A 27,234-nucleotide genomic window follows, 5' to 3' on the forward strand; every position below is an offset into this window, starting at 1 on the left:
GTAGGGATAAGAACACTAACTGAAGCCATAAGAGAGCCGGGACATCTAGGAAGAGTTCCTTTATGACTTCTATTGAGAGGAAGGCCCATATAAGCACACACTAACATAAAGGAACTCTGTTACAAAGAAATTAGTGGTCACCGCACAGTCTTACATATTCACACATGTTTATGGAGTAAAATTTATTATCATAGTATTAATAATTTGAATTCTAGTGTTTTTTATAATAAAAAGCAAACTATTTACATATTGTTATTATTCTTGATATCTAACCTATATGGGACTCTGATAATTATCAGTTTGACAGGTAACATCATATGGTTTGTTGACACATATCCATTTTATGAGAAAACTGTAATTGAGACATACAAACTAAGAGAGCAGAAATATTCAAAACTTGAGAAAGAACATTAGAAACCAAATAATTATATTTAAGATCATCTTTGCTTTTCTCCTGAGAACAGACATTTATTATCATCTGCTTCCAAATAGTATCTGCACATATCTTAAGAAAATGGAATAGTAAAAGTAAGAAAAGTGAAGTATAGAAACTCTGAAAAAGTAATACATACTTTAAAACTTCTGTATAGCCCTTGGCCGCTGCCACATGGAGTGCTGTGCCTCCAGATTTTGCATGGCGGACGTCACTGATGTGACCGCTGTTTAACCACTGCCTCGCGTCTCTAAGCATTATGCGCTCCTCTTCTTTTCGAGCTGCTTCTATATCAACACCTTGATGGGGGAAAAGCCATATAAACATTATTTTCATTCTCCTTACTGGAGAATGTTCTTCCCATTTCTACACAGTGAAATAAGATTACCAAAAAATTAATGTTTAAATAAAATCTAACAAAACATGGTTTTGAAAAAATAGTTGATTTTTTTCTTTAATAAAGGAATATAAAATACAATAGATATTTCATTAGCCTTCTCAATTATTTAGTTTTTGGCCCACAATTTATTTTGGTCATGGCTTGTTCTTTGAGACAGGGTCTCACTGTGTAGCCTCTGCCAGTCTATACCTAGCTTTATAAACCATGCTGGCCTTGAACTCAGAGTTATCTTAAATGCTGGGATTAAATGTGTGTGATAATAGATCATTTGGTTATGCCTTCTCATTACTCTAAGCATTTATCAAGGTACAGCATCCTTTGGTCAAAATAAAAGTTTTGAACAATTATATATGAACAACTGTCAGACATGTATATTTTATCAAATCATATATTGAGGACTGCAAATGCATCAGGCTCTAGACTGCCTTCTCTTTCTCTCTCTCTCTAGACACCTTTTCTTCTTTTAGTATGGCATTTTCTTCATACAATCAGTACTGTCTCAGTCACAGAGAAATTCTTCCATTTCAAAGTATTATAAGTACTGTCCTTGGCTAAGGTGATAAAAGCAGAAAAAATACAAAAACGAATAGAATTTTCTCTTTACAATTTTCAAAGAGCTCTAAACCTTGAGGGGAAAATTAAATTATTAAAGATAATGATGAAACTCCTAAATGATCTTATGCTTTCTTAGAGTTTTAATTAATGGTTATTTAATATGTAATGTATATTACAATGTATTTATAAGCTATTGTACTCCAGAAGACTGAGCTTATAAAAAAGTATATATAGTCCCTTATTTGGAACCTCTGCCATCTGGCAGGATATAGGAAATAAGCTAAGGCTTGGCTTGCTTAGATAAGCTTAAACGAGTGTGGTAAGAAAATAGTTTCTAGACGGATGGTGGTGGCACATGTCTGTAATCCCAGCACTCAGGGAGGCAGAGGCAGGTGGATTTCTGAGTTTGAGGCCAGCCTGGTCTATACAACAAGCCCTTTATCTCCTTAGCCAGTATCTTCCTCACAATCCTTATTTATATACTCAACTGTATGGTTTTGATCTTTCCGTCCGTCTACCCACCACCCACCCAGCCTGACATTAAAGCGAGAAATAAATCAAGTGATGCCACAGCACTGTTTGGAAAAAAGGAAAGAGAGTTGTCCTAGGCTCAGGGTGGCGATCTACACAGGATGCTCTGTCCCGAAGGAAGCCAGTCTTCCTACAACGACACAATAAGCTGCGTGTCTGTTAACCATAACCCAGTCTATGTTAATATAGAAGTGTCACTTCAGCTGAACAGTGAAGGTATACAATGGCTGGAGGCCAATACTGTAAGCCAACCAGGAGAGGAGGAGGTGGAGAAGGAGGAGGAGGAGGAAAGGCAGTGAAGGGTTCATTTTGTTGCTTCATAGCACAGCAACAGAATCTGCTGTTAGTTTGAACATAGATTTGAATTCGGATACAGAAAAGGATGTCACACATCAACAAAATAATAAAATATACTTTAAACAGAAATGATTTGATTTGGTGCTAGGGCCAAATAAACTAGTGTAGGTTTTACTTTTAAACACAGTGATGGGTTAGAGCCATGGCCGTGGGGAGGTTTACTTGTAAATACCCAGTTCTATTCACTGACCTAATCTTCTTTAGTCATTCTGTAAGTTAATTTCATATGCACAAGTGTCCTTCCTAATACAAACTCAGTTAGAGATACAGAAAACATGAACAGAAAGAATGTAGTCAATACTGTGCCATGTGCACCTCAAACTCTGTGAGGAAAGCGGGTCAACCGCCTGGAAGGAACTTGCTGCCTGTCTTACATTTCCAGAGAGTATCACTGTTTATCCAGCACCTTGGCAGTCACTGTCCTTTACTGTATGCGTAGTCTCCAGTCACTTAGTTAACAGACACGGAGGTGCATCTCCTGGACTGTCTGCTGACAGTTCCTATCACGAGCTCCCTTTATACTGTACCTTGGTCACTAACTCATTCCTTCCTTCTGGTTCAACACCCCACTACCGCCAAACTGAAATAGCCCAAATCTGATGATTTCCCCTTAAACTTTGTCAGTGTGTGACCATCTCCTATGAGACAAGGTGAATGTCTTTTAGGTAGCAGACAAAGGCCTTAGGTCTAGATTTGCGTTTTTACTTCATCTCTAGTCTCCCTCCTCTACCTCAGTCAGTGTGAACAATATGGCCTCCATCTAGGTTCCCAGGTATACAGTCTAAGAGACTGTATCCTACACAAATCAGATCCTTATTCCGCTTGCCTAGGAAATGACCACTTCCCAGGATCCACCTGTTTTTGGAATCTCTTCTACTTTTACCGTGTTACAGCATCCAGACTCATTTCAGTGTTTATCTAGCTCTGCGCCTGGCTGTCTTTACAAAGCCACCACTCCCTTGTTCTACAGCACTTTCCTCGGAATTGAGAATCCAGGAAGCTCAGGAGGTAACAAAATGTCACCAGCAGAAATTTGCAAGATTCTCAAGGTCCTTGTCCAGCTTTACAGGGCCAACAGCTGCTGAGGGAAGACCGGACAGCTGTGAGAGACATTCAGGGCCAGTGGACATGCCTGTAAACAGTGCACAATGCCTCCAAAATTCAGCTTTCTTAAGTGTCACCTTGTTAGGACGGGCTTCTCAGTGGCCCAGTGCCCTTGAGTCATTCCTGCTCCTGTTAGCAACCCCTCACCCCTACTCCTGTTAGCAGGGCCAATACAAGCTCACTGGCTCACCCCACTGCTCTCTGGTGCAGGTCTTACTTTGATCTGTCAGGGGCTTCCTTTCTGTAGTGAGTAGACTTGTGTGTGTTGCATCTCCCTGTGTATAAATTTTTACTCAACATTCCTTCTGCCTCCAACTCTTACCAAAACAATCCAAGTTTAAGGTACGCTGTGAAGGAAACCTTATGCAAAATCTGCTTAAGAGAAAAGACAGAAAAGAAAAACCCTTCCTACGTTTTCATGTGTGTGGGTGTATTGCCTGCTTGATTGTATGTGTACCACCTGTGTGACAGGTGGCCCCAGAGATCAGAAGACAGTGTTGGAACCTAAGAACTGGAATTACAGAGAGTTGTGACCCACCATGTGGACACTGGGAACTGAACGAAGCACCTCCAGAAGAATAGGCAGTGTTCTTAACCACTGAGCGATCTGTCCAGATCTCTCATCCCTTATTCTTAAAAAAATATTTTAATTGTAACTTATGTTTAGTTCATCAACATTTAAAACAAAACAAAACAATAAGTCATACAACTTATGTCAGGAGACCTGTTTCTACATCTCAGAGCGCTGACAAGCTGATCACAATGCTGGGAAAGTCACAATGTCCTTATCACAGTTTGGCAGAAAAATAACAGTTTTCCATCTGAATTCTCCTCATGGCAAAATGGACCATTAAGTTATTTTTGCTTAGCTGCATATAGTAGCGTACACATGTAATCCGAGTACTCCGGAGTCAGAGGAAGGGTTATGAGCTGAGGCCACTTGGGCTACACAGTGAGGCCTTCTGTCAAACAAGCAAAGCAAAACTAGAAAGCTTTATTATTATGCATTTCTTCTTTCAGATTTCTCAGCTCTAGACAATCCTGTGATGGAAATCCTCATCCAGGGCACAGACATGACAGCCTCTGTGCCCTCCAGTTCTATAACTAGTTTCTAATGCATGTTATTTCTTCTGGGCTCTGATTCTACTCCAGGTCTTTAAATTATTTCCTTACACAGGAAATAAGCCTACATGTTCTTCAACAGATGAACAAAGAATGCAAATGTGGTGTATACATAAAACAGGATTTTATTTAGCTCTACTGAGGAGTAAAAATAAGAAAATTACAGGAAAATAGGTAGATCTGGAAATTATATTAAGCTTTGAGATATCTTAGATTCAGAAGGACAAATACTACATGGTGACTCTCATACGTGGATCCTAACCTAATCTTTACATATGTACAAGTATAATATGTATGGGTATGGGTCATAACATCCTAAGAGGGAGAAAGGCATTTAAGGGAAGGAGTCTGGGGAAGGGAACAGAATAAATACCGAAAAGGTGGAAAGCGCAGAAGAATTAAGTGTGTGGGGACTCAAGACAACTTGTATGGGAATGTCTACATAAGGAAACCATTGCTTTGTGTTTTACTTCAAATATATTCCTCAGTTTTGATGACTGTCCCTTATTTTCAATAAACCAGTAGTCGCACAATTTCTCTTATTCTGAGAACCAAGAAGATTCCATTTCCAGACTTACCTAGTTTCTATTCCTTTATAATCTTTATCTTCTACTTCCCGATGAACCACACTTCAGCATAAGCCAACTCTTTATAACAACATCCCATATCTTTTCTCAATTATTTAACTTTAGTATAACAGTTTTGATAAAAACCTGTATGATCATTGCCTAAATGTGGAAACCACACAAAGTACTTTATAAATACATATTTTAAATTTAAAAAGTATAAATGTTTTATTATGGTAAAACATACATAATGAAAGTTCCCTCTTGAACATGTGCCTGTCTTTTGTTGTGCAGCGCTGAGAGCAGAGCCTAGAGTGTTGGATATACTAGGTGAATACTCTAGCCCTGACTGCACTTCTGTTATCTTTTTGGACTAAAACTGTTATTTTTAAATTCAAGTCCACCTGACACAAGGCTGACATTCTGTGTATGACTGAGATAGTTTTAACAGACACACATATTTATGGACGCATAGCCACAGTCACGCTAAAGGACAATGCTGCTACATACATGGATGCATGCATTTTTTTTTTTTTTGCTTAAAATTTTCCCTCCTATTTTTTTTTTTTTTAGATTTTATTTATTTATTATATGTAAGTACACTGTAGCTGTTTTCAGACACCGGAAGAGGGCGTCAGATCTCTTTTTGGGTGGTTGTGAGCCACCATGTGGTTGCTGGTATTTGAACTCATGACCTTCGGAAGAGCAGTTGGTGCTCTTACCCACTGAGCCATCTCTCCAGCCCTTGGGTGCATGCATTTATCTTCAGGGACTTTCTTTTGTTTTGGGATTTATTCCCAGAAGTAGAATTACGATATATGTGTTTTAAACCTTCCTTCATGAGCACGTCATTTTGTATGCAGCTCAGTATTTCTAGACAATCCAGTGGTGCAGCTGTTACTAAAATCAATTCTATAAATAATCCTTATCACCCCTGCAGTAGCTCTGTACCCATGAGCAACCACTCCCTACCACAGAGATACCTCTCTCCAAACCCACATATTCAACTTCCTGAATGTCAAACGGGCAACAAAATGTGCATGCTAGTGTGCTGCAGCCTTGAGTGCATCATCAGGCTCCTCCCACCTATGGTCCTGGCCTCCTGCATCTAGAATGCTCTCTTGCTGGACGGCGGCTCACGCACTACCCTCACCCACATCTCAGGGCAAACCTCTCATATTTGTAAGCGTTTATGGCCATCTTGTTCAAATGTAGAAGACGACATCTATCTTCTATATATTCTGATATATATTCTATATCTATTATATCTATTCTATATATTCTCTATATATATTCTTTTCTGCTTCTCTAAGAAAATGTCTTTGGTCCCCATTTCTCTAGACAATATTTTATGCTACATATATCTGATATATATTCCATATATTCTATATATCCTTTTACCTACTACGTCACTCTAAAGCTACTCTATATATTACTATGGCTCATGTTTTATGATATATACTCATTTTACAAACATTATAAAGATGGAAAGAACAATTACTATTTTTTCAAGTAGAATCTTATGCTTATAATTGTTAAAACAACTTTAAAAATTTGCTTAAATATGACTGTCCTTCAATGGCAACACATGCTTTCCCATGAATGTGATGGATGATATTCTGAAACAGTTCTGTATACATTCCCTTTACATTGCTTTTTATATTACCTTGCCGATTAACCTCATTCTGAAGCAGCTCTTCCATTGCCTCCTCCTCCGCAATATCTAAAGGTGTGTCTCCTTCACTGTTTACAGCTCCTACATGTGCGCCTTGACCAATCAGAAACCTGCAAAATTAAAAGGACAGTTAAAGGAATATCTCTGAAATGAAATATTATCCATCCAATGAATAAAGTTCTTTGGTAAATGGATTCTAATATTTACACATGTATATTTTATGCAACTAAAACTTATTTTTAAGAAAATACTCATAGGAGTCCTCAAACTTGCCAAGGGAATCTAGACGTAAAAAGATTATTCTTTTCCATGTATCCAATGTGTACCTCCTAAAATTCTTTATTATCAATATCACTCATCCAACTTAAATTCCCAACAGCTCAACTAGAAAGGATGACTGTCCTCCGATGATTTATCCTCGCCTTCCTGGGCCTGAATACGAGTCAGCTGTGAACTCTGTACCTGTGGTAGAATTTGTTTTTTTTTTTTGTTGTTGTTGTTTTTTTGTAAAGAGAATATTTTGGATTTTAGATTTAGAATGTTCAACCTATAGTAAGAAATCTGACTAGAAATCAAGAAAAGATTATCTGATGATTGTGAAGTACCAACAACAAAACGAACAGATCATCAGAGGGACAAATGCACTCCAGGTGAAAGAGAATAAAAGTTACCAACGTTTTGTGGCATAAAATATTGTCTAGAGAAATGGGGACCAAAGACATTTTCTTAGAGAAGCTGAAAAGATTGATCATCCTCTTAAATCTTTATCACACACAGACACCTAACAGACACAGAAAGAAAAGGACTATGTATACGTGGTTAACAGGAACTGAGCCTCAGAGGTACACGTAGGAAAGATCATACTGGTTGCTTTGGGTATGGATGGGGAAAGTTTATTTTGTTATACAGGCTTTCTGAAATTTATCTTTTAACATGTTGATATTTTTAAAGTAAATATATTCCAAACCTTTTTAAATTCTATAAAGAGAGATTATGTTTGAATGGAGGGTTTTTTTTATATTTTCTTAAGTATTGCAAAAAGATGATTAGTAGAAAATACGAAAGTAGAGTGAGAAACTGCTTTGTTTCAAGATAGCAAGAAACTCAACCTGCTAGGCAAATTTCAATCAAACGAATGAGGATATTTATGTTAAAGAAGCTTCTGTTGGGGGTGTTAGAAGTCACTCAAAGGACATAAGGACTGAAAATAAAGTAGGTATAACTGAAGTGTTCAAAGAGGGAGCTTTATAAAACGTAATTTCCCATCAAAACCAAATGATCAAAGCACACAAACATGCTGGATGAAAACTAATGAAATTAATGAAAGTCAAGTTCCATAATTGCCGGGAATAGCAGGCCCAAGGTAGTCCCTACGAGCAAAGTCTAGGACAGGAAGTATGTTTTCCCGTATTCAGCACACTCATAAATCAATAGAAGATTCTAGACCAGAACCATCATTTACAACTATAAATACTTACAATGAATAAATAAAACTAAACGGAGTCTTGTGGCATTAATTTTCATCTATGGTCCAAAAGTTGGCTGGGCAGAGGAAGACACTATTCTTTATGCTTTACAAAATTTGCGTTTGGCTCTCAAATGTACTATCTGTTTGACATTCATTAATTTAACTCCTTCCTTCCCTTTCCTCCCCTCCCCTTCCCTCCCCTCCCTCCCTCCCTCCTGTCTGTGTTAAAGTCTCTGGTTAGTTTCAGTGTTAACTATAGTGATCCCAACTTCTGACTCCTAAGGCTTTTGTATATCTTATCAATGCTAATTCCTAGCAGAGCCAATGTACAAGATCATGGAGCATTATCAGGCCAAGCTGCAACACTCTTCCACATAGAGAACAGCTATGTGGAAGAAGTTACTTTCAGATAAAATAAACCTACATTTAAAATGTAATTTTTCAATTAGCAAAGATTACCCTGAGTTACAAGAATGACATCTGAGACTTGATGAAATCCAGGATGTACATTATAAAATTCTATTCCGGTTGCTACAGTATCTCTCACTGGGACCTCAAAGGAGAACAACACAATCAACTTTCTAAACCTAAATAAACTTCATCTTATTTCCCCCAATTATAAAGGCAAGAGGGAGGCACAATCCTGTTTTGGCTTTAAGTGCAAACTTGAAAAGCTAGACTATCTTGACCCAAATACTAGCTCTGTCATTTCCTACATGTGATTTCTCTCTGACTTATTTTCCTCATTTAATATAAGGATATCAATCTTCATCATCATCTATATTTCATAGCTCAGGAAAATAATATAGATTAAGTTACATATTCACCAACTTGAGACAACATTCTAAACCACACACAGTAATATTTCTATAAAAAGCAAATGTACAATTATATGGGATGAGGAAAGACTGAACCATTCACAGCCATGTTTTATTCTACCCAAGGATTACACCAAACTTGTGATTTTTATTTTCCTTGGAGTTTCATGGGTTTGGAACTATGAATGAGGCAACTATAGGATAGTAAAAATGCATTTTCATGTGATGATAAAGCCAACTGAAATTATGTTACAGGGTTGAGAATAGAGATGGCCCACAGTAAACACTGGGCCAATGCCAGCCATTCCTGTTACAGGACAACCACCTCGGAGTTGTCCTGCCTACTTTACTACTGTGGGCCAGTGAGTCATTCTTTTCTTATCGCTTCCATTCTCACTGTCCTGCCCTGGTTATTTTGTTCCTCCTTCCTAGTTGGCCAAAGACAGTACCGCTAGCAAAATGGACTAAATATGTACCCCCCACCAAAGGACAAATTCAATATGGCACAGAAATCTCTGCATGCTGTACCTGATACTTCCCATAATCTAGTGTCTTTAAAAAAGCATAAATCCAGCGGGCGGTGGTGGCGCACGCCTTTAATCCCAGCACTTGGGAGGCAGAGGCAGGCGGATTTCTGAGTTCAAGGCCAGCTTGGTCTATAGAGTTCCAGGACAGCCAGGGCTATACAGAGCAAAGACCAACAAAACAAAACAAACCCAAAACAACAACAACAAAAACAAAAAAAAAATAAAAACAAAGCATAAATCCAAATATCAACTAGCCCTTCTATCAATACAATCAAAACCAGCATTTACATGGTAATCCCCGTCAACCCACAGTGGAACATAAATTACAATATATTTTATAAAACATGTCCTTCAACACCAAGTAAATTATAATAATTTACTTATTCTATAGTGAAGATGAAGCCCTTTTCTTGTATGTTTCTAATATCTTGTAAATCCATGGTGCTTTTCTTACTACAAAAACAAAACAAAACAAAAAAGACCCAAGGGGGGGATGACCAAAAAACCAAACCAAACCAAACCAAAAAACCAAAAAATAACCACACCTGTAATGTTTTAGCTATGCATTCAAAGCAGATATTTCAAGTTCCCAAGCAAAACAACCACTGTATTTAATCTAGTTTTTTCTTTATTTACTCACATCTCCTAGCTGTTTCACCAACACTTACTTGAGATGCAGTAGGACTTGCCTTTGGGTCTTTCCCAAGCATTCAATTTAGTTACTATAGCATAATTTCATTTCATGTATGCTTCACCTATCTGGGACTGTCCCAACTAAATTACATAACACAAATAGGCTTTAACTGGCTAAGAATATAAAACTAACTTTTGATAAGTTGGCAATACAACTGAGCATGGGGTTTGCCCTGGAATGTGGCTGATATACAAGTGACAATTTTATGGAAGGGAACTGATTTTTCCCTTTGCCAGACGGAATCAACTGCAAATAGCTTCTTGGTTAGGGCTGGGACCCACGTTCACTTCCCCTCAGGGCTCCAACTTGATCTGGATTAAACCGGTGTAGGGCTAGAATATCTCCCGTGCCTAGAGGTAGTTGGATGACACACAAAACCCTCAACGTTATTTTTATTGACTTTTCTCTTTTTTTCTTTGGCATTTCTTATTAGTGTTGTGCTTCTTCGTTTTTTCCTTTTGTGTGGATTTTCGTGTTTGTTGAGAGCGAGAGAACATAAAGGTGAAATTATGAAGTTGGGTGGGTAGGAAGCTGGGAAGGACCTAGGAGCTGGAGGAGAAAAGCATGATTAAAATGTATTGCATAATTTTAAAACTGAAACATTTAAATATAGCAATGTTTTAGACAGAAGAAATAAGTAGACCATACAAAGGAAGATGCCAGCTGGGCAGTGGCCGGCGGATTTCTGAGTTTGGTCTACAGAGTGAGTTCCAGTGATAGCCAGGGCTACACAGAGAAACCCTGTCTTGAAAAACAAACAAACAAACAAACAAAATAAATAAATAAATAAATAAAAGAAGATGCCTCCCCGGTCTGAAGGCTCAACAAGGAGACCATGACAGATACAGAAAAGTCTAATGAAGGGGCGAAGAGGGCGGCAGACAGTCAGGAGTGATGAGCGCCAGATGTCTGTTGTAGTCAGGATCTTTCTACCCTGACTGGACACAGAATGATGCACTGAGGCTCTGAATAAGTCAGTGAAATTCCCCGCACATGTGGAGCTGATGTGCAGCTCTGTCTTCATGTGAGTTCTGAACAACTGGATTGGAACCTGAGTGGGGACTAACCCAAAAGCTGTTCCCTGTACGTGGGATATATTCTTCTAGCTGGGCTGCCTTGTCTGGCCTCAGTAGGAGAGGCTGCACCTAGCCTCTCAGAGACTTGAAGTGCCAGGGTGGGATGGGGATACCCAGGGGCCCCACCTGCTCAGAGAAGAGGAAGAGGGATGGCAAAGGACTGTGGGAGAGGGCAGTGAGTGGGATGTGAAGTGAATAAAAATAAGTTAAAAAACAAAAAAACAAAGCTGTGATGTCCCCAGATAGAGCTATTTATTGTGCAGAATCCAGATGGAAGGAAGATGACAGTTTGGCAGGAACTGTAAAAATCCAGGAGACAGCAACAGTGCTCTGGACTAGAGAAATAGAGGAGGTGGTAACAGTAGTTACACAGTGGACATAACTTTGGTGGTGAGGCTACAAAAATCTTCAAGATTTTTGTAGATGTTATGGATAAAAGTTCCAAAGAGGAAGATCAAGCCATAACTGAGCCACCACGAACATCTTAAAGTTATATCCACCAATAGCCAAGTCTTTAATGATAAAGAAGCTTCTTCCATAATATAGGGTAAAATTTTCATATTAGAAAATTTTATGGCTACTCAAGATAAAAGCATTTAAGCATTTATGATGGAAGCCTTAAAAAAGAATACAGTAATAAAACTAGACAATGAAAACATTAAATCACAAAATGTTTTTTAAATAAACAGACATCCCTATATTTCCAAGAATTAAAAAAAGGCAAACGCCAAGGCTAAGGGTTACAATCATTCAGCTAAAGGAAGTTCACCAGCTCGTTACGTGGGACAGAAGAAGCTGTGACACACACGGCCATATGCACGAACTGAACAAGCGTCTACTCTGTATCCAAATATGAGCAATCTCTACAACTTTTAAAGCACAGAGTAGGGACTATTTGTGACATTCTGTTACTTAATGCATAAAGGGAGGATTATTTATTTTTACTGATACTTAGGCTTAAAAATCATAAGGATATTAAGAGAAAAAAATTATAAATAGATATCCGTAGTGTATAGGAAGAAATTAAGTGGTAGGGTACTCACTGATATTAGAACTTGGTACTTTATCTAAATAATAAAATTAAAATGAAAAATAATGTAAAACTAAACTTAAACAATGAACCAAATGGTCCTATCTACTTGGCAGTATCAGCAAGAGCAAAGAATTACTTCATCTGGAAAAAGGGTGCATGCACATAGGCTGAGAGAATGGAGAGTTTGGGGCCAGCCAGTTTATGTGTCAAGTACCAAGCCAGCCTAGGTGATACAAAGAAATCTATCTCAAAAACACAAAGCCATTCAATGAATTCACCAGTAGAATACCATAAAGACAGAGACAATACCCAAAACAAAACACTGTTACTGGTGATGGACACTCAGCCTAATGTGTAAAACATGACAAAGTTAATTAGCAATGATGTGTTATTTTGATCCTACAATGCCTGGCAATGATGAAAGGGCTGAAGAGTAACACCTCTACTGATTAGGAACTGAGAAAATACCAATCCAGTAGTAATGTACACCCTAAGAACACAATACAAAAAAATAGGGCTTCTTCAAGAACTGTGGTATAATTTGCCAACCAATTAAGGGCAACTGACAAGAGGCTGCCATCAGCACATCAAATATGTTCAAATGTATGAGCTTCAAAAGTTGCTTAACTTGAAAAATAATTAGTCCTTGCTGAAGAGTTCTCATGGGACAACTCATTATGTTAAAAATCAATATGGGAGCACAGTAGCCACAGAGAGGAAATAAATGAGGCGTAAGTGGAAAACATCAAAGCTTCTAAATCTGTAGATGACACAGTTCTAAAATGAAAGCGATCCCTCAAGACTCCACCAGAAGGCTCTTACATTTGATAAAAACTATCAGCAAGACAGCAGAATATAAAAATCAGCATGGAATACCAACAGCATTACTGTACCTCAATAGCAAATATTTAAGAAAACAAAAATACCTTTCCATAACTGTCACCACAAACAAACAAACAAAACTCTAACTATAATATACTAGACCTACTGAAGGCAACGAGAGGATTCTACACTAGAAAGAAGAAAGCTGAGACAGACATTAGGAGATGGGAGAGATCTGTTGTGCTCATAGACTAGAAACATGTTGTGCTGTCTAGTCTTATGTTAACTTGACACAGAAACCAGAGTTACCTGAAAGGAGGAAGCCTCAATTGAGGAAATACCTGCCTAAGATCCAGACATAAGACATTTTCTTAATTAGTGACTGATGAAGGAGGGCCCAGTCTATTATGGGTGGTGCTATCCTTGGGCTGATGGTCCTAGGTTCTATAAGAAACCAGGCTGAGCAAGCCATGAACAACATCTCTTCATGGCTTCTGCATCAGCTCCTACCTGAAGGTTCCTACCCTGACTTCCTTTGGTGATGAACAGCAATATGGAAGTGTAAGTTGAGTAAACCCTTTCCTCCACAACTTGCTTTTTGGTCATGGTGTTTTGCTACAGCCATAGAAACCCTAAGACAAGTATATTATTATAGAAAAGGACACACTACCAAAACAACCTACAGATTATACACAACTCATCAAAATTCCAGGGTTATTCTTTATAATTATAATAATAATACCCTTAATATACATATAGAAGCACAAAATGCTTGATCGTCAAAGCAATGCTGAGCAAAAACACAACGGAGGTATCAGCATACCCTACTGCAATTATATTCTTACCCTGTGTAAAGATCAAATACACACAGATCAAAGATCTGATTAAATAAAAGAAGAGGAAACACTTACGAAATGGGAGTAGGCTCACTTTTCTGAATAGGATCCCAACAGACTAAAAAAGTTTGAGTTTAGCAAAGGAAATGATCGAGTGACAGCCTATATAATAGCAGAAAGAAGCTGTTAGCTTGTATTTTTCACATAATTAATATCTAGACCACACAAGGATTAAAAAAGAACTATAAAAGAAATCAAACAATACATGGGTTAAGGAAAACAAGAGTTTCCAGAAGATGAAGTATAAATGGCCAGGAAACATTAAAAATATCATTCTCATTAGCCATAAGAGAAATGCAAATCAAAGTCACACTGGGAGTCGATCTCATTCCAGTGATAATGGCAGTCATTAAGAAAACAGTAACACCAAATCATGGTGAGGATGTGACAAAAGAGAACCCTGATATGCAGCTGTTCAGAATGTAAATTAGCGTAGCTACTAAGTCAGAAAAGAGCTTTCTCAAAATGGATTTATCACAAACTGGACATTTGCCCAAAGGATCCCAAATCAACTGTGCTAGCTGGTTTTATGTTAACTTGACACAGGTTAGGATTATCTAGAAAGAGGAAACTTCAACTGAGAAAGAGTTCCCATTAGCCTAGACTAATGTAGGCAAGCATGTGCAGCAGTTTCTTAATTAGTGAATGTTGGGGAGGACCCAGCCTATTGTGGGTGGCACCACCCCTAGACAGGTGGTCCTGGGTTGTATAAGAAAGCAGGCTACACATGCTATGAGTGAGTAGGACTCTCCATGGCCTGTTTCAGTTCCTATCTCCAGGATCCTGACATAAGTTTCCTCAATGATGAAGTGTGACCTAAGATTTCTAAGATAAATAAGTCCTTTCCTCCCCAAGTTGCTTTTGGTCAACTCAGTGTTTTATCACAACAGAAACTCCAACTAACACATCAGTGTATCAATGTGATACTGGTACATTGATTTTTACTGTTTACAATAGCCAACTTAAATAGTCCAACTTCTGGACCCTACCTAGGTGGCAATCAACAGAGGATAGACAAAGAGTATGTAATGGATACATGCAATGTTTTTTTCAATCATAAAGAAGTGGCTCCTGTGAAATAGGGGAGTAAGGTAATTTTTATACTTAACCCTTTTCAAATTAAGCTTTTAAGATCTGGATTTATAGTCACAATTCTGGAATTATGGTAATCTTGTGAAAAAAAAGGAGACATTGCTAAGAATAAAATCTATAATTGAGAAATTCAGAAAAAACTGAAAGGCCAGAAGTCCTTGCTGTTAATATTAAATAGGTTAATACATCTGGATGGATGAATGAATGAATGAATGAATGAAGACATTCCTCCAAACTACATACTTTTGTAAATGTCCTCCCTGTTTAAGTCATTTTCCATTTGGAATTCTGTTACATGTAACTAAAAGCATTCCAAATGACTCAACAGGTTTATGACTCAATCAAATCTATGCAAGGAAATTATATAGAACTGTTATTATTGCTTTTTTCAGTCTCAAAAATCTGTATTTTAAAAAGTACAAGCATTAGCATTTGAAGAAAGAGGTTGAGTTTCATTTTACCAGAGGAAACAAAAATATAACTATCAAAAGATAATCCACGCCACGAATTTCCTATGTGTCATATACTGTGTGTAACAGGTTACCCTAGGTAAGCCTCACAACAGTCCTATTAATTCCATCTTATAGAGGAGAAACCTGAAACTAGAAGAATGATCCTACCAAAACCTCACCCTCGGTACTTGGGGAAGAAGTGTCTGTAAGTCATGTTAGCTGACTCAAAGCCTACGCACCCAACCTTTACATTATGCTTGAAGAAAAATTAACAATTAATATGCCAGGCACAGTGGTGTGTGTCTGTAATTCCAGCACTTAGGAAGTAGAGGCAGGTGGATCTTCAGGTGGAGTTCAAGGCCAGCATGGTCTGTAAAAGTGAGTCCAGGACAGCCAGAGCCCTGTTACCATAGAGAAACCCTGTCTCAAAAAAAACAAACAAAAACAAAACAAAAAGTTATCTAATTTTTCTATGAGCTGATCTAAGTAGTAGAGGTACTAAGCACAAAAAAGTAATTAAGGACATTAAAAAAAAACCCTTAAGAACCATTATAGTGCTTGACCTCCTGTAAGGCTAATTCTGGATGACTCACTCTGGAAATCAGTCTGGCAGTTCCTCAGAAAACTGGGCATGACACTTCCGGAGGACCCTGTTATGCCACTCCTGGGCATATACCCAGAGGATTCCCCAGCGTGCAATAAGGACACATGCTCCACTATGTTCATAGCAGCCTTAATTATAATAGCCAGAAGCTGGAAAGAACCCAGATGCCCCTCAATGGAGGAATGGATACAGAAAATGTGGTATATTTACACAATGGAGTACTACTCAGCAATTAGAAACAATGAATTCATGAAATTCTTAGACAAATGGATGGAGCTGGAGAACATCATACTAAGTGAGGTAACCCAATCACAAAAGAATACATATGGAATGCAGTCACTGATAAGTGGCTATTAATTAGCCCAGAAGCTCTGAATACTCAAGACACAATTCACATATCAAATGATTCCCAAGAAGAAGGAAGGAGAGGGCTCTGGTCCTGGAAAGGCTTGATGCAGCATTGTAGGGGAATACCAGGACAGAGAAATGAGAGGAGGGTGATTGAGGAATGGGCGGAGGGAAGAGGGCTTATGGGACTTATGGGGAGGGGGGAACTGGGAAAGGGGAAAGCATTCGGAATGTAAACAAAGAATACAGAAAAAAAAAAAAGAACCATTATAGTAATTTTGGATAGCTAGTCCTTTGCAATAGCAGACAACTCCTCAGGTGGTACTGAGGACATAGTTCAATGTAGTGGCTGACTCATAATTCTGATCCCAAAACTCAAGTAAAAAAATAAAAAAAAGGTGGTTTGGTGACCTGTGACTCTGAGCCCAGCACTGGGATATAGAGATGGGTCAACCTTATTACCCTTGTGGCCAACCACATCATCTGCTCACCAACCTCCAGATCAGTGAAGTGCCTTGCCTCAAAAACATGGTAGAAAGCATCTAATAAGCAACACTAGAAGTTGTCCTCTGTCCTACACACACACACACACACACACACACACACACACACACACACACGTGTGCGGAAAAACACAGGCGCACACACGCATGGACCTGCGCACAGCTTCCTGGGTTTATAGATTAAAAAACAAACTTAAGGCGCAGAAAGAGAGAACAAGCTTCTAATAGATGCAGTGCAGTTAGTGGCAAACACAGTAGAAAGCTCAAGTAATATAGATCTTCCGGGCCTGGCTACTTTTTATTACACTGTATCATATCCATGGAGAAAACAGAAAGTACAGGGAGAGAACACATGAAGGCTCACTGAAAGTCATTTCCAATAGTCCCTGTTAACTGTTGTTTCTTGTCCGCAGTTTCAATGCTGCCGCCAAACCTGGTCTACAAGCAGCAGTTGGTTTTTCTTTTTTCACTCTTTCATATAACTTCTATGAAAGCATATTATAAAATGTTCTACTGTTACAATCCTTGTTCATTTTATTGTGCTTATGTTATACTAACTAGTATTTGATAAGCTCTGAAATAAATAGATTATACAATGGGATACATAGTGATAAAAACTTATTTAATGAAAATACATACTATGTGTCTACATTCCCATATTAAATGTTTGGACAAAGTACTCATACATAAAAGGTAGTTGGGAATACAGTCATTCTCAATAAATATTCTATAATATATACTTCCAGAAAATGCTAAAAAAAAACTGGTGAAGTAAACTAATTGGAGAATTATGTAGAACTCTCTCTATAGACCCTAGAGCAATATAACAGTTACCAACTGTTCCTTTCCTCTGATATGTCATGATTATATAGGTATGCACAAGACAGTTAATTACTAATCCTACATCATTTGGCAAGACTATAGCCATACTCAAAAGAAAATATGGAGAATGTATACATTACTGATTTTAAAGCAAAATTCAAAATCTGTATAAGAATTACTTGTTTGCTTTCCTGGGAAGAATTTTCAAGAATTGCGGTAATATGATTAATCATCAACAAGGATTTGGTTTTGTGACAGGGTTTCTCTGTATAGCCAGGCTGTTCTGGAGCTCACTCTGTAGACCAGTCTTGTTTTGAACTTAGAGATCTGCCTGCCTCTGCCTCCTGAGTGCTGGGATTATGACATGTGCCACCACTGCCTGACCATTAAACCAGAGTTTTATAGAATCAATTTTTATTATTAGCATAAAACTAAAACACAGAACTGGCTTACTCTGCAATATCGAGATATCCACAGGAAGCAGCTGCGTGGAGTGGTATCCAGCCTTCATTGTCAGGTTGATTGATATTTGCTCCATTTTCTACCAGGAACTTCACCATATCAACATTGTCATCAATGCAAGCCTGAAAAGAAATTAGAAAGCATGACTAGAAAAATCTGAATAAATAATATGATTGTCAAAAGAATAAAATTCTAGTTTTATGTATCTTTAAATATAGCCTATATAAATTAATCTGTAGCAGTCATGATTGTAAAGCCATTGAACAAGACAATGATACTGTATTCTAAGAGTCCCTCCTTAATTACATATAATAGTATTACAGGTGGCTGTATGTGAACCCAACCAGGAAAACTAATATAACCCACCAGTGGAACAAAACAACACAATCAAGCTGGCACACACCTGTAGATCTAGCATTGGAAAGATAAAGTGGATGCCAACAAGGCTGAGGCCAGTCTCATCTACAGAGTTCCAAGACAGCTGGCTTAGACAGCAAGACCCGACTCAACAACAACAAAAAGGCAAACAACCAACATTATAACTAAGCAGTTCTATTACTATCATTACTATAGCAGTGATTTCCAAAAGGTGGTGTATAAGAAAGTTAGGGAAGTGGGTAGGGATCCAAGATCCTTTTAGGAAATTAACAAAAAATATTTGCAAAACAGTATCAATATATTACTCTTCCTTGTACTTTACTGACAAGTACACTTCGGAATGCAAAAGCAATAGTGATAAAATCAGATGTGGCATAGGCACTGGTGAATAAAACAAGCTACCTCTGGTAACAGGCACCGCGCTGACCAGTAAGGACTCACGGTTTACTTCTGAAGCTGTTCTTCAAATTTTAAAAAATTATAACTGTCCTTGATAAGGCAGTAAAAAATGTAAATTATATAATCTCAACTCCTGAATACATGTTTATCTAATATTCTATGGAATAAAATAGGAAGTATAGAGTAAAGAACTTTTCCAGACATGATAAGTATCTGGAGGAAAAGCATTTGTACAAATGACAACTAGCTACTTTTCCGACGAGTATTACTTTTACCTAAATGATGAGTTGTAGTAAGTACATGGTGAGTTTGATTTCTGGCAATCTATTTTCTTGAAAATGAACACAATTCCATCCCACCCAGGCAAATCCTAGGCTCCAGCCTACAAGGACAGTGGAGCATCCTTAATAGCGTCAGGGATTAGTTCTTGCCCATGGAATGGATCCCAACCTGGGCCTGTCATTGGCTGGCCACTCCCTCCACTTCTGTCCCATCCCTGTCCTGTACATCTTGCAGGAAGGACACATCCTGGGACAAAGGTTTGTGGGTGGATTGCTGTCCCCATCCTTCCACTGGGACTCCTAACTGGCCATAGAGAGTGGTCACTTCAGGCACAAATCTGATAGAACAGAAAATGGGGCGTAGACTTGAACTCACTGGTACAGGAGACAACTTCCTGAACAGAACACCAAGAGCTCTATCACTAAGATCAACAATTAATAAATGGGACCCCCAAGAAACTGAAAAGCTTCTGTAAGGAAAAGGACAGTGGCTATAGGACAGAACGATAGCCTACAGATTGGGAAAAACTCCTCACCAACCCTACATCTGATAGAGAGCTAATATCCAAAATATATAAAGAAACCAAGAAGTTAGACAATCCAATTAAGAAATGGCACACAGAACTAGTATTCTCAACAGAGGAATCTCTGATGGCCAAGAAGCACGTACGTTGGTGGGAATGCAAACTTGTACAACCACTTTGGAAACCAATTTGGTGGTTTCTCAGAAAATTGCCAATAGCTCTACCTGAAGACCCAGCTATACCACTCCTGGGCATATACCCCAAAGACCTCCACCATCCCAAAGACACTTGCTCAACTATGTTCACAGCAGCTTAATCCATAAGCCAGAAACAGGAAACAACCCAGACAGATATCCCTCAATGTTAGAATGGATATAATTATTATAGTTTTACTTGACACTTTAAATCCTCATTTCTAACATATGTCTCTGCAAATATTAATACAATCTGTAAGAGCTCACTTACTCTTCAAAACGTCTTAAAAGTAAATAAAGTCTGGAGAGGGGCTGGAGATGGCTCAGAGGTTAAGAGTTTTCCTGCTGTTCTCACTGAGAAGACAGGTTGAGTTATCAGTACCCGCATATTGAGGCTCACAATCATCTGAAACTCTAGTTCCAGGGAGTCCAAGCTCTCCTCCAGTCTCTGGAGGCTCCAGGTACACACACAGTACATATATATACATCTAGGCAGACACTTGTACAAGAAAAGATTTAAGAATAAATCACTTAAACACTAAGAATTTTTAGCAGCATGTGGTGGTCTGTATTTATAATCTCGATACTGAGATAAGAGGATCTATGAATAAAGCCAACCAGTACTACAAATGGAGATTCTGGCCTGTTCTTCACCATTAATGCACCTGTTTATACCCAGGAAAAGAAACAATTTTCTGGGAATGAAAACAGAACAGCAGAACGATTGAAATGCAAAAACAAAAAAACAAAAAGAACTGAAACTGATAAAACACAAAGTGCTTCTTTTCTGTGCTGTTTGTAGTAACCTTTATTATTGTTGACATAATTTCTCAGTTAACATAATTTCATAGTTGCTTTGTGCTCAAAATGACCAGCAAAAGCATATATATCCTATATTTCACCACGATTTTTTTTCCTAACAGAGTTCTGAGCAGAACCATGGGGTTTCAGTGCTCCTAATGCTGGTATCTAACATTTTATCCCCTGAGATTTCATCTGCTGATACAGAAAGTAGAACATCATTACACAAAAATCAAACCCATGAGGGTATTACTAGGCTCTTGGGTTGAGTATTCACTACCTCTAATAGGTTGTAACTGCAACGGTTCAGCTATATTACATCCACTAAATTGTCATTTTGTTGAACTATTTAAGTAAAATGACAGATCAGTTAAATAGGATGCACTTAGCAGAAGTCTATCTTCATCAATCCAAGTTGAGACTTGATGACCATGAATGAGTCTCTGTAACTAACATACTAAGTCCAAGTTTGCAACCAGTTTGGGGTTGACTGACACCAGATTTAATGAGCTAGCTCTATGTGAGAGAACTTCACAAATGTATGGCACTTCACAAATGAGTCTCTGCTTAAATGTCCGTTTTGGATTAAGTAATTATGCACACCTTCATGCATATGTGTGTCTGTGTGTCTGTGTCTGTACCTGCAGGGGCCAGAAAAGAGTGTCAGATGCCCTGGAACGGGGTTATAAAGCCGTCTTGAGCTGCCTAATAAAGGTGATGGAAAACTCTAGTTCCATACAAGAGCAGCAGGCACCCCTAAGTGTTCAGCAATCTCTCCAGCTCCTAAGCAATTACAACAATTAGTTTCAAGGATTTTCTAGTGGGGGTTGGGATGGTGGTAGCAGAACTGACTGCAAGGCCTCACACGTGCTAGCAAGCAGTAGCACTGAGCTCCAAGTACAGCACATGTGAGCTTTTTGATAAGACCATATAAAAATAACATATAAAAGTAACAAATTCCTGCCCTAGCATTTTACTCCAAAATATATTACAAATGTTTGAGTTAGTGTTCACCCCCTATTTCTCCTACTAACACAAAGGCTTGATAAACAACAAACTTTTTTTTGTAGCCCAGTACTTCGTATGGTATCTGGCATGTGAAAGGACACGCTGAGTACAGACCTTGAACAACTTAAAAAGGATTTAGAAGCTTTGAAGAAGTGGCCTGAGGAGAAAATGAAACTGGACACTAATACAGATGTCTCCGATTCTACGAATGTGTTCTTTCCACACATAACACACTGCATTTTCAAAGATGTCCCTAATTCAATGTATTTCTCACCTATCTGTGGTCCTACAGAGGCTAACATACCCCTGAGTCACCTAATATGTATTTGCTTTATAAGTAAAAACAATTTTGTTTTACTTGATACAGAAGCAAGAGAAATGCTGTTAGTAACAGTCTCTGAAGGAGTCACGGGGCAAGGAAAATGGCTCTGCTGTGAGGGCAGCTGCTGCACAGGCCTGCGAGCCTGAGCGTGGATCCTCAGGACTCGTGAGAAGCCACCACAAAGGTGTGCACCTGGATCACAGTACGGAAAGCGGAGGTGGGATGATCCCGGGGCTTTAAATCCATGAGCAGGTCACTGAGATCTTGTCTTATAAGGAAGGAGAGCAACAGAGAAGACACTGGACATCAACCTCTCACTTCAAAACACACCCACACCCATCCACCCACAATCATTTGTGGCATTGGTATCTTAATATTTCAAGTCAAAGGATGAAGCAGACATTTACACAGCACTAAAATTCCCTATCCTGTTAAAATTCATATATATCTACAACTCCCCTCTCTGTAATATGGCACTTCATGTAGGGGTGTGAAGTACTCAGAATATACTCTGAACACAAGAGACCATAAGTTAATATGTAGTAGTTATTATTAATTTAAATGAGTTGGGGGATTTGTGGGCACTGGTTAAAGGTAGCAAAGTTAGAGATTTGAGGACCACAGCTATGCAAAACTTGGGACACAGCTATCAAAGAAGTGATACAAACTTTTTTTGTTGTTAGGAAGTACCTTCAGAATGCTATTTGAAAAGAACTAATGACCGGTGTTGACTTATTAGAGATATTTCTAAACATAATATTCCTTTTCCTTAAAAAAAAAAAAAAGACTGAATTATCTTCACTTTTTCAACCTTTGCTAATTTCCATTCTGATTATTACCAATACCAAATATAAATCCACTTTAACAAATGTTTATAATACAAACACAATTATGGTTCTACAATTAATCAATCAAATAACAAATGGCTCTTTATTAAAGGATACACTATGTTCCTTCAGTGACAGCGGCTCAATTTAACAGTGCTGAGAAACAGAAGGAAAATAGAGAGTTTTAAGGCAGGCATGCCACGATCCCATCAACATCTCAAATGATCATCAGAAGCAGTATGGACGTGGAAGGCTATCCATCTGCATCCTTTAATTCTAGGTCTAGGCAGCAACAGCAACCTAGTAACAAGGGTGGAACTAAACGAAGAAAATTTAAGTTACTTTTTTAAAAAGACAAAGAAAAAGGAGCAGGCCTCACTTTGTGGCTTGGCTGGCCTGAAACTCCCTATGTGTGCCAAGCAGGCCCAACTAAACTCAGTGGTCTGCCTACCTCTGCCTCCTTAAGTGTTGGAATTAAAGGCTTATGTTGAAACCTTGAACAAACAAACAAAAAAACTATACAGGTTAATGACAATTAAGACTACAGGATAAGAAGAGCCACTTATGGGGATGAAAACTAGAGTTTCAAGGTGCACACTAAAGGGGAATAAGATGATTTTATTAATTCTGAATCTATAAGCTTAGCTATCTGAACACCTATCTAGCTTGCAAACTTTCAGGTTTGGCAATAAATATGAGTTAGAAATAACAGGAAATTATCTAAACTGAGGTAACTATTTAAAACAATGAAATAATTGAAAACTTAAAATAATGAAATAAATGATGTAATCATATCTTAATTAAAATAAATAAACAATTAAAATAAAGGGATTTGAAATCATTGAAGAATAAAAGTGATCAAAAAACCACAGAGGAGAGACTAAATTATGATCAGCATATTCCACTTAGAATAAAGACATTTGTAGCATTGTATGCAATTGGTAAAGCAAAATATTTTTAAAATAAACATAAAGAACTTGTAAGTGAACAACCAAACACATAACCTGAACCAAAGTCTAAACATCTCAATAAACTTCTATATAGTTAGATTAGTCATTTGAGACAGAATCTCACTTTCCTACTGGAGACCATACAGCTGATTTTAAAGTAAAACTAACTGGGTAACATCCTTGCATGTAACAAACAGTGTGAGGCAGGTCACCTTCTTATAAATATTTTTCAGAGGAAAAAGATTTATTTTTAAAGTTTCCCCACTTAACGAAGGCTACTTTAAAAAAATTACCATACAGGAGAAATATTTATTCTACAATAAATGAAGCTCTTCCATTTTAAAACATGTATATGTTTAACTCAATATAACATAAAAAGTAGCAATATATATATTAATATATTAATAGCAATATTATATATATATATAAAGCAATTAAGGTTAAATCTGTTTATCCTTCTATTCTAATCATAAATTAATGCTAAAAGCATTATCATAAACTTGTATTATATCTGTACCTCAAATTCAGGGTATAAATTGCTCAACATGCTCTCCTGAGCATTTAAAACTACACATGAGAAACTGCCAAGGCATTCTTATACAAATATTGTCGCTAGAAGAATCAAGAGCTAACACATGCAGACATTAAGACACAAGACTTGCAGACTTAAAATATTTGACTAAATTTGGTCACTTATTGAGCCATACAAGGTAAGAAACAGAATGAATCAAATATATTTCCAAAATCTTAACAGACATGGCGTAAGTTTTTCTGACCGCACACCCAGTGCACTTACCAACAGTAAGTGGTTATGGAGCCGTAGGCATCCTTTAATCTAGGTCCAGTCAGTGTTAACTTGAGCTGCAAATTACTCAAGAAACTGAAGTACTTATGATTTCTGTTCTCATTGTGTTACACATGCGCACGGAAAAAAGTTGAAAGCTTGAAAGCAAAGTGTTGTACGAAGGGGCTACAGAAGAAGTTCAAAGCTCTAAAGACAAATCTTATATTGAACCTGTTTAACTTTGATAATCACTAAATTGTATTGCTAATATAGGTCAAAAACCAATGTGTTCAGCAACTACACAGTTTGCTGAGGTAAAATCACAACTACATAAACAATAGTATTTAAAATAAACTCTAATACTGTTAAATTCCTTTTCATTATATACTAAGGTATTAAATCCTCCCATTAAAATTTTTGCTTTTTATATTTTTAATTCAATAAAAACATTTTCCCTCTTTAAATTATAAAATGATGTTAAGGAGTGGAAAACTGTCAAATTTCTTTTAGTACCACTAAAAGAATGATTTCTAAGTAAAGATTCCAAACCTCTTTCAAACTCCTATGAGCTTAGTCATGCAAATTATGAGGAAAAAGCAAAGCAATTGGAAAACAGTAGTTGCATATGAACATAATTATAGCAATTTAGCATTAAAATTTAATTACCGGCAATAATTAAAATGCTTATGCCTAATCATTAGTACCAGTTATTGGCATGTAAAAAGACAACGTGAAAACATAGACTCTGTATGAGTCTTATAAAGACCAAAGCAAAGACAGAAACAGCGATCTGGGGTATGCTGGGAAACAGTCCATATACCTGTGTGACACACAGCCTGTTTCAAGAGGAACTGAAATGTCAATGTACAAGGCATGGTTTCCTTCTACTTTAAAGTGCAGGGAGACATTTCCAAAGAGCAACTGTGAGCTAGCAGACCAGGTCTCCAAGCAGTGTTCTCAGGCTAGTCCCAATGTCCTGGGCTTCCATTAAGGACCGACAAATGAGCCAGCGTGGGAGTCTGGAGGCCATGTGCTACCCCTACCTATGAAAGCAAGGGAGCTCTGTACTGCTGAGAGCTTGAGCTTCCCAGCTTCCTTCTGCCCAACCCTTTAGGAGTGCCTGGACTAAAACCCTGCCATTTAAAGGCACACAGCCAAATGACCAATGAGCAGAACAGTAAGTCCAAAGCAGTCACCATAATGATGGAGCCAAAAGAAACCCCCTGTTCAGAAAAGGGCAAGTCCAGCTTACATCCCCTAGAAACCACAGGGGACAACAGTGCCTGCCAAAGAAAAGACACTATTTATGTGCTAGCAGAAGAAACTAGAGATGGCAAATACTGACTATTAAAAAAATAATAAACCTGACAAGAACATTTTACAAAGCAAAACCTAAGTTTCTATGAAAAAAGTAATTTAAGCACTGCTCAAACATTCACTCAGCACTATTTGAATAATACCTCAACACTGGAAGCAACAGATTATGATGTCTTTTTTTTCCCCTCAAAACAGAATTCTTTTATTTTGTCCAAAACAGCACAGCATCGACATCCTCAACAATACATAAACCTATATATAAAATATAGAATATCTTCAATATTTTTCTTTTACATGGCAGCACAATATATGCAAGTGAAAGTGCTGTTGGTGGGACATGAGGGCACTTCTCTGTGCATGTCCTAGTCAGCCAGGTGTCAGCATTCAATGACCAGTAGGAGAAACGTCAGAAGAGAGTTCCTGCAGAGCTGGGTATACCTATCTCGTTCTGCACCCTGCCATTCCGTGTACAGCCTGACTCTTCTCAATCACACTTCTTAGCCTATGGAGTGGTACTATAAAGGTACAAGAAATGCCTGCCTGATATTAATTTTTCACCATGAAAATTCAAAATGGCTTAAAAATATTCTTAAAAATACCGGATTTCAGAAGTTATTTACTTTCATCTGAAAAAAAAATTACCGTAAATACTTCCAGAGTTACAGGGTTTATAACACCCCGCATTTAGGAGTAAACATTTACTTAGGCATTGTCAAACTGTTCAGTATCTGCTCACTAGCCCTCTTGTCTCAGGAAGGGCAACGACAACCTGATTTCTTTTGTCTCCAGATTATGATGTCTTAATCCAAAGATTTCCTCCCTTTATTGATAGAGATCTAGAAAGCTAGAGTTGAACCTAAATTTTCAGAGGGTAGGTACACTTTCATTTTGAGAATGAGTAAAGAAACATCAGTTCTTAAGAAACTTAACATTTTCCTATGAAATGAAGCAAATTTCAGAATTATTCTCTCACTAATAAATTGTACATTGTACAAAAGCATGCATTTTGTAGAGCCAAAGACTAGCACTAGGGGGCACATTCTCCTTGTTTTCCTTAATGCCTAGAGGATGGTCCACAAGTACATAATA

The 27,234-nt window shown here is 37.8% G+C and overlaps 1 protein-coding gene across 4 annotated transcripts in view; it reads right to left on the reverse strand.

Annotated features, from left to right (window-relative positions):
* The window catches only part of Ppp1r12a (protein phosphatase 1 regulatory subunit 12A), a 103,492-nt gene that overhangs the window by 46,818 nt on the left and 29,440 nt on the right, over positions 1 to 27,234 (reverse strand). For all 4 annotated transcript variants that reach the window (XM_052166003.1, XM_052166006.1, XM_052166004.1 and 1 more), the window contains exons 2-4: positions 18,352 to 18,482; positions 6,735 to 6,853; positions 573 to 732 (exon numbers count right to left, since the gene is read on the reverse strand). In XM_052166003.1, the coding sequence (XP_052021963.1) occupies positions 573 to 732; positions 6,735 to 6,853; positions 18,352 to 18,482 (410 nt within the window). The remainder of the gene's footprint in view (positions 1 to 572; positions 733 to 6,734; positions 6,854 to 18,351; positions 18,483 to 27,234) is intronic.

The sequence above is a fragment of the Apodemus sylvaticus genome, chromosome 20 (assembly GCF_947179515.1).
Source record: "Apodemus sylvaticus chromosome 20, mApoSyl1.1, whole genome shotgun sequence".
Classification (NCBI taxonomy): domain Eukaryota; kingdom Metazoa; phylum Chordata; class Mammalia; order Rodentia; family Muridae; genus Apodemus; species Apodemus sylvaticus.